Here is an 8,974-nt window from a genome sequence, read left to right on the forward strand (position 1 = left end):
GTGTTTCCCAGTCACCAGCTACCTAGGGGAATACAAAGACACAGCTTCCCTACCCAATATCCCCTAGAAACATAGTAGTAGTATTCAAAGAGTCCCTATATTTCTTTATAACATGTGTGACCCTGGGCAAGTCACTTAACCCCCATTGCCTAGCCCTTACTGCTCTTCTGCCTTGGAACCAATACACAGTATTGATTCTAAGATGAAAGGTAAGGGTTTAGAAAAGTGCTAGTTGACTTGATTTGACATTGAAGCAATCTTGTACTCAAGGAGCTGGAAAAGGAACTGGCAAACCATGCCAGTATCTTTGCCAAGAAAACTCCAATTGGGGTCACAAAGAGTCAGTCAGACACAATCAAAAAGACTGAACAACAACAACATATAGAGTAGGAAGACAACGAGGAGTGAGGGAGGGAGATGGAAAAGGAAAGAGGCAAGAGGAGCCTGGAGGGAGTTATGGAAGAGGGAAGTCAGTAGCCCCATGCGTCTCCTGCCTGCATTTTGGCCAGCAGGGAGGAAACAAGAGGGGTAGGGTAGCTCACTGGTTTCAATGACCTTGAGCTACTCCTGTCTTCTCTAGGGAAGTTTTTGAATTAGGGAAAATGGCAGGATGGGAAAGCAGGTTGCTGGAGACATGCAGGGATCATGGGCACCATTAAAAATTGGTTTCCTTTTTAGAAGGTAAGTGTGGGCAAGAGTTGAAGTCTGTTGTTTCTTCTTTTTTCTTCTCTAGGATTTCCACCTTATTTCTTTTGGCAAAAACCTGGCTGATTTCCACAAATGTCTGGCCCTTCGTCTCAGGAATAATCACATAGATGTAGATGGCAGTGAAGAGGCAGATTGCAGCAAAGATAATGAAGCTGTAGGCACCGATGCCCTCCTATGGCAGGGAACAAAGAAAACAGGGAATGTAAAGCTGGAGTGGGATATCACTAACCATTTTCTTCTAGGAGAATAAAAGCTTTTGCCTCAGTAGACCGGTGGGTCCCAAACTGTAGGGCTCTTGACTCCTATGGGGATGTGAGAAGGGCTCAGAGAATCTATATGCAGACTGATAAATGGATAAGTAATAAGAATGATTTGTCAATGTTGCCGTGTTCATTTCTTTGTGATCCCTTTTGGGGTTTTGTAGCTGAAGATCCTGGAGTAGTTTGCCATTTCCTTTTTCAGCTCATTTTACAGATGAGGAAACTGAGGTCAAGAGGGTAAAGTGACTTGCCCAGACTCCCACAGTTAGGGTCTGAGGTCAGATTTGAACTCAGATCTTCCTGATATACATAGTGTGGTTGTTTAGTCATTTTTCAACATGTCTGACTCTTCGTGACCTCATTAGGGGTTTTCTTGACAAAGATATTAGAATGAAAAGGCAGCTAAATGGTGCTGTGGATAGAGTGTTGGGCCTGGAGTTAGGCAGACTCCTTCCTGAGTTCAAATCTGGCCTCATTAGTTGTATGACCCTGGACAAGTCACTTAGCCCTATTTACCACAGATTCTTCATCTGTAAAATTAAGCAGAGAGGGCCTTGTCTATTCATAAAACAATACCTTATACTTTGTATAGCATTTGACAGTTATGGGGCAGCTAGGTAGTATTGTGGATAGAGTGTCAAGTATGTATTTGGGAGGACCTGGGTTCAAATTTGGCCTCAGATATATTTTAGCTGTGTGACCCTGGTCAAGTCATTTAACCTCATTTGCCTAGCCCTTGCTATTTTTCTGTCTTTGAAGTGATACTAAGACACTAGGTTAAAACAAAATCATACTGGAATTGTTTGCCATTTCCTTCTCCAGTTCTTTTTACAGATGGGAAAAAATTGAGTCAACAGAGTTAAGTGACTTGCCCAGGGTCACACAGCCAATACCTGAGGCTGGATTTGAACTCAGGTCTTCCTGATACTTGGGCTGGTGCTCTAGCCACTCCCCCACCTAGCTGACTAATAATAATGATGAAAGCTCGCGTTTCTATAGATCTTTAAGGTGCGCAAAGTGCTTTATAAATATTATCTCACAACAGCCTGGGAAATAGGTGCTATTCTTAGTCACACTTGAGAGTTGAGGAAACTAAGACTGAGAGTATAAGTGCCTGGCTTAGGGTCCTCCAGTTAGTAAGTGTTTGAGGCGGGTTTCAAATCTCCCTGTTCCTTACTCCAGGACCAGGGCTTTCGGGGTCGTTGGTGGTGCCCTTGTCCTGGTCATCAGGAAGATCTAAATTCAGCTTTGACTTCTGGCCTGTGTACTAGCTGTGTGGCCTTGGACAAGTCAATGAACATCTGCCTGCCTCAGTTTCCTCAACTGTAAAATGAGAATAATAATAATAACAATAATAATAATCACTGACCTCTCAGCATTGTAGTGAGGATCGAACGAGACAATATTTGTAAAGTCCTTGGCACAACGCTAGGACTTCAGAGAAGTGTGAAATAACGGTTGATTGACCAACTGATTGAACATCAGCTGTGCTCCTGCTGGGAAGGAGAAGGGGGTTGGTGGCTAAAGGCCGGGAAGTGGCCTCACTCACCTGGATGAACGGAAACACCAGACCTATGATGAAGTTGGTGAGCCAGTGGACAGCTCCATCCACCATGAACGCAGCTGGGCGGGAAGACTGCAGGAATATTTCTGTTCTTACCACTGAGGGAACAGGACCTTAGTGGGCAGAGAGAAGAGAGAGAGAGAGAGGGAGGAGGCAGAAGGAGCACCAGACCGATCCTTCTCTATGGGCTCCTCGGCTTAATAGCACAGTTCTTGTAGCCTGTTTGTAGCCCTAAAACTCAGACTCCTGTGAGAGTGAAATGCAAAGGAAGCCAGGCGGCACAATGGCTAGAGTCTGGAAGACCTGGCTTCATTCCCTCCACCGTTGACACTAGCTCCGTGATCCTAGACAAGTTGCTTTAACTTCTGTCTGTCTTGGACTCTGTTTCTTCATTTGTAAAATGGAGATAATAATAGCATCTACTTTCCCACAATTGTTTTGAGAATAAAATAAATTAAAATAATATTTATAAAGTGTTTTGCAAACTCAAAGCACTATATCAATCCTAGTTATTATTATTATGATCATTATTGTTGTTGTTATCCCATCTGGGATAATAATAGCTAACCTTGGGGGGCAGCTGGGTGGCTCAGTGGATGGAGAGCCAGGCCTAGAGATGGGAGGTCCTGGATTCAGACACTTCCTAGCTGTGTGACCCTGGGCAAGTCATTTAGTCCCCATTGCCTAGCCCTTTCCACTCTTCTCCCTTAGAACCAATGCATAGTATTGATTCTAAGATGGAAGGTAAGGGTTTAAGAAAAAAAAATAACTGTTCTGTGCTTCAACTTCTTTACCTGTGAAATGGGGAGAAGGGGTAGTAAAAGCTCAATGAAAACATTCAAGTGCTATAGAAAACTGACAATGGCTATTCTTTTAAGCAGACCTGTCATTTCACTGATATTTTCAGAGAGCCATTTTTCTTTGCCAATACAGGTGGCACCTACTCTTCTGTCTGTCATTTTAGAGAGTTGCTCAGGGTCAATGAGAGGCTAAGTATCTTAGCCTCAAAGGCTAGAAGGGATCCTACAGGTCATCTGGTCTAACCTTTCTAGTTTTACAGATAAAGAAATTGAGGCCCAGGGAGATTAAGTTATTTATTCAAGGCCACACAGATTGGAAATAACAGAACTGGGATCTGAACACAGATCTTTTGATTTTTTCTCTTGTACTGCATTGCCATCCTTCTCAGGGTCACAGAGCCAGCGAATGGCAGAGTATTTGAAATCGGGTCTCTTTAATTCTGGGGCTCCCTAGCCATTAGGCCACAGCTGATTTTTGTGAGTGACTATTATGATGGCTAATGGGATTGACTTCCACCTCTCCAGATTTGCTCTGGAGGTAGGGGGATGGACTAGATCGGCACTGGCAAAATATTGGCATGCATGCTGAGCTGGCACAGGGGGAGCTGCTCTGTTTTCCCTTTTCCCAGCCCCCAAGGACATTTTTTGCATGCCCTGCCCCTCTGACTAGCCACCCAAAGCAAGCCCTTCCTCCCTCTGCTCTTTGGGGTAATACGGGGGGTGGAGGAGCTCACAGACAGCTTGAAATTGGAGTCTGGGCATGCAAACTTGAAAACCTTCACCAACACTGAACTAGATGATCTCTCGAGATTCCTCCTGCCCTTGCAGGGTTTGGGATTTCTATATAGCAAGGAAACGTAAACTTTTTGTGTGCCATGGACCTCTTGGACAGTCTGGTGAAACCTATGGACCCCTTCTCAGAATCATGTATTTATTATAAATGATATAATAATTATAAATAATAACAAATATTTACAATGTGGAGAATTACAAAGGAAACCAATTATGCTGAATTGTTCACAGAAATAGATCTGTGGGTGACTTAGGAGTCAGTGGATCCCCAGTTAAGAACCTCTGCTTCAAAGGATTCTGTAGGGGGATGGTATTTGGGGGGGGGGCTTGGGTTAGGTATAAAAAGAAGGAAAAGGGAAAGGGTCGTGTTTGTCAAAGTTTGCCTTTGGAACTTTGGCACCAAGCCTGACTCCAGAAGATAGGATGAAAGTGGCAGAGGGGCAGATTTTGGCTCAATCATTTTCAAGAAAGATTTCCTAACAACTAGAGTCGTCCAATTAGAATGGGCTAACTTGAAAGGTAATGAGTTCCCTTTCCCTGGAGGTCTAGATGACCACTTTGTCAGGTAAGTTACAGAGAAGGTTTTTGCTCAGGTCTCTGGGCAAACCACTCTGGATTTTGTGAATTTACATACATCCTAGGTCATAGATTTAGAGATGGAAGGGATGTTAGAGGTCATCAAATCCTACCTGCTCATTTTATAGATGAAACTACTGAGGGTCAGAAGCTTATTGACTCATCCATGATCACCCCTGGTTAAGCCTTGGAGGTAAGACTTGACCTCTGGTCTTTCTGACTTCAAATCCAACTGTCAGTATCTGTGAACCATTGTTCCTTGCAGAGGAGCAAGGAAGCATCCTCAAAGTCTTTTAAAATACAATTCCAGGGGGCAGCTGGGTAGCTCAGTGGATTGAGAGCCAGGTCTAGAGGCTGAAGGTCCTGGGTTCAAATCTGGCCTCAGATACTTCCTAGCTGGGTGACCCTGGGCAAGTCACTTAACCCCCATTGCCTAGTCCTTACCACTCTTCTGCCTTGGAACCAATACATGGTATTGGTTTAATAGTTTAAAAAAATAGTTTAATAGTTTAAAAAAAATACAATTCCAACAGAACAAAGATTTCCACCTGGACCGATAAAGGATGTTAGGGATGCCATTAAATCCATGTTTAGAACAAATGCTGCTCTCTTGTGGTGAAATAGAGGAGCTACAAGGGACTATCATAGAGCCAACACCATTTGGTCCCTTCCAGAGTCTTCCTGAAGGTAATAGCTGGAAGGGCTAAGAATTATAGCTTTAGAATTGGAAGGAGCTTCAAAAGACTTTTAGAACTAGAGGTGTCAAAGTCCTGGCCCTGCCTGAACAAGATTCAATGTACTTGGGAAATGCTTAACAAAATAAATTAAAACATTTTAAAAATTGTAATTTGTAATTTTCTAAGTCAATATGAGGTGCCACTCATTCTAGACCAAATCTCACATTTTACAGGGGAGGAAACTGAGTTACAAAGAAGTGAAATGACTTGATCAGAGTCACATAGCTAGTAAGCAAGAGAGCTGCCATTTTTTAGAATCTTAAACTTTGAGAGTTGGAAGGGTCCTCAGCAGCAGTCTAGTCCAATTTATACTTGGAAATGAGTAGCCAACATCCTCAACCAATGGTCACCCCAACCTCTGCCTGAAGCCCTCTAATACTGGGAAGCCCACCTTTTATACAGCTCTAGTTCTTAGGAAGTTTAGAATCCAGATTATCAGATTCCAGATTAATTTAGATCTCTTTCTATGGCACCATGCCATTATCTACTCCAAAGCTCTCATTTTACAAATGAGGAAACTGAGGCTCAGAGAGGTTAAATAATTTGCAAATCGTCATCTCTTGGTGTAGTTAGATCTCAACCCAAACATTCAGGCTTCCCATTCTACAACCCTTTCTTATTTCATGAGGCTAAAAATTGTTGTGAGATAATCCTTAGAAAATAGGTTCAAGGGAATGAATGACCCAAGGGAATAAACCAAAACTAGTAGTGGAAGTGATGGTATCAAGCAGGTTGGATTGGTGGAGATTTCAGAGGAGTGTGTAAACTTGGGTGAGAAAATATTCATCCTGGTTTCCTTTGAATCCTGTTTTATTTTATGCGTTTAAAAAACAGTATTCTAGGGGGTGGCTGGGTGGATCAGTGGATTGAGAGCCGGGCCAGAGATGGGAGGTCCAGGGTTCAAATCTGATCTCAGATACTTCCTAGCTGTGTGCCCCTGGGCAAGTCACTTAACCCCTATTGCCCAGCCTTTACCACTCTTCTGCCTTAGAACCCAAACCCAGTATTGATTCTAAGACGGAAGGTGAGGATTTTTTCTAAACAACAACAACAACAACAACAAAACCCAACAGTATTCTGAGAAGGTATCCATAGACTTCACCAGACTGCTAGAGAGTTCAGAACACACTCAAAATATTAAGAATCTCTGATTTAGAGAATATTTGCGTAAACTTTTTCCAAAACCGGGTAAGAACTCTGCTTTCCCAACTCCACACTAGAATCTTTAATTTCCTTCAAGAATAACTCATGGTGGGAAGAAGCTAGGTGGCTCAGTGGTTGAGAGCCAGGCCTAGAGAAGCGACATTCTGGGTTCAAATCTGCCCTCGGACATTTCCTGATTGTGTGACCTTGGGCAAGTCACTTAATTCCCATTGCCCAGCCTTTGCCACTGTTCTGCCTTGGAACCAATACACAGTATTGATTCTAAGACAGACAGTAAGGATTTAAAAAAAAAATCAACTCAGGTCCCACCTCCTATCAAAAGCCTTGTCTCTCCTTCCTCAAATTATTTTATGCTTCCTTATCTGTTTATGGCATATTCCCAATATAAGAATGTAAGCTCCCTGTGGGCAGGGATACTTCTAAAGATTAGAAAATTTTTCCTTAAAAAGAATCTAAATTTGCCTCTGTCTTTCACTCATTATTTTGTCCCCAAGAACCAAGTAGATCTAGTCTAGCCCCTGTTGGATAGGACAGTCTTCTAAATATTTGAAAATTAATTGAATCCCCCAGTCCTGGACTGTGTCTTCATAATTCTCTTGCAGCTAGCACTATGCCTTGCATACAATAAGCACTTAATAAATGCTTGTGAAATTAAAGTGAAGGGTTGTTGTTACTGTTCAATCTGACTCTTTGTGACCTCATTTGGGGTTTTTTTTTGACAGATACTGGAGTGGTTTGCCATTTCCTTCTCCAGCTCATTTGATAGATGAGGAAACTGAGGCCAACAGGGTTACGAGACTTTCCAAGAGTCACATATCTAGTAAGTATCTGAGGCTAGATTTGAATTCAGGTCTTCCTGATTCCAGGTTGCTGCTCTGTCCACCTTGCTGCCTAGCTCCTCTAGTGAGGGGTAGAGATGTTGGATAGCATCTTAGTAAGCAGGGACATTCTCTACAAAGCAGAACTGCCACTGATGCCAGTGAGGCCAGTGGGTAGAGCTTCTGGACTCTGCTTTCCTGACTCCTTCTAAAAGTTCAAGAAAATGTGGCCCAATGGAGACATTGAGATACAAGAAAAAGAGCACCAACAGAACCTGGGCTCAATCCCACTTGAATATATATATAGGCTGCGTGACCCTGGGCAAGTCACTTAAACTCTATGTTTCTATGAACTTAGTTTCCTCACAGAAAATGAAGGAGTTGGACTGCATAGCTTCCGAGATCTCTTCCAGCTTTAGATCTGTGAGCTTATGAAATATAGACTTGGACAAATGTTCTTTTGCCCTAAGGGTAAGAGAGGGTGAGAGGTCCCTGTCCTGCCCCTTCAGGCTGCATAGAGCCTCTTTAGTGGCCATGTGAGAAGGGGCTGTACCTGCTTGTAGGTCCATGGAGACCTCCTCCCCTTTGTTTTGGACAAGGAAACAAAATTCCAGCATGGAAAAGTTTCTTCTCTTCACATCTAGAAATAATTTTGGTCTTAGAAACTCCTTTGGGAGATGCACATTAACAACTCAACTGTGAGTTACAGTCTTGGAGAGATTCCTGCAGTCACTGAATGATTAAGTGATGGGGGACACCCAGGCACTATTTGTCAGAAGCAAGAGGGGGCATTTTTTTTGTTCTCTTATTTTTGTTTTTGTTTTCAGAAGCGAGATTTGAACCAAAGTCTTCCTACTGCCAACACTGGCCCCTCTAACCACCAAACCGGGATTCCTCTCTCTGTGGTGCATAAAAATGGTTTTTAATTCTAAAATGGCATTGGCTGGGCTACTGGTCTCTCTGGAGTCAGGAGGCAGATGGAGAGGTGAGACCTATCCAGATACTTACTAGGTCCAGTTGAGTGTCCTGCAATGTAGGCAAAGACACAGATGATGCTCAGGTAAGACAGCTCTGGAACCCTGGGCTGTGGAGAAGAGGAAGTCTCTAGTTACTGGCCTGGGAGGTATGAAAGAGAAAAATAACCAGGCTACCTTAAAAGGGAATCTGCAAGCCTAGCATAGTTTATTCACTGGAAGGTTTTAATAGACTGAAAACTTACCATCAGCTCCATCTTCCTGGAAACAATGAATCTATTAATGCAGTCCAAGATTACATTAACTTTTTTTTGGCTGCCATTATCACACTGCTGACTCAGTGAATTTGAATTCCCAGATCTTTTTCAGTCCAACTGCTTCCTAATCTCTCTCTCTTTCTCACTCTCTCTCTCCCCCTTTTCCCTGTCTCTCCTTCTCTCTCTCTCCCTCTCTCTCTTCCTTTCCTTCTCCTTCCCTCTTCCTCTCCTTCTCCTTCTCCTTTTCCCTCTCTCTCTTCCTCCCTTCCTCCCCCCTCCTTCTCTTCTCCCTCTTTATTCCCCCCTCTCCCTCCTCCTCCCCAC

General features: G+C 43.2%; 1 protein-coding gene across 1 annotated transcript in view; it reads right to left on the reverse strand.

Moving 5' to 3' along the window:
* Window positions 1-655: 655 nt before the first annotated feature.
* Window positions 656-8,974, reverse strand: part of LOC123240953 (solute carrier family 2, facilitated glucose transporter member 5-like) — a 58,998-nt gene continuing 50,679 nt past the window's right edge. The window contains exons 10-11 of the mRNA XM_044668664.1: window positions 2,518-2,645; window positions 656-880 (exon numbers count right to left, since the gene is read on the reverse strand). Coding sequence (XP_044524599.1) covers window positions 656-880; window positions 2,518-2,645 — 353 coding nt within the window. The remainder of the gene's footprint in view (window positions 881-2,517; window positions 2,646-8,974) is intronic.

The sequence above is a fragment of the Gracilinanus agilis genome, chromosome 3 (genome assembly GCF_016433145.1).
Source record: "Gracilinanus agilis isolate LMUSP501 chromosome 3, AgileGrace, whole genome shotgun sequence".
NCBI lineage: Eukaryota > Metazoa > Chordata > Mammalia > Didelphimorphia > Didelphidae > Gracilinanus > Gracilinanus agilis.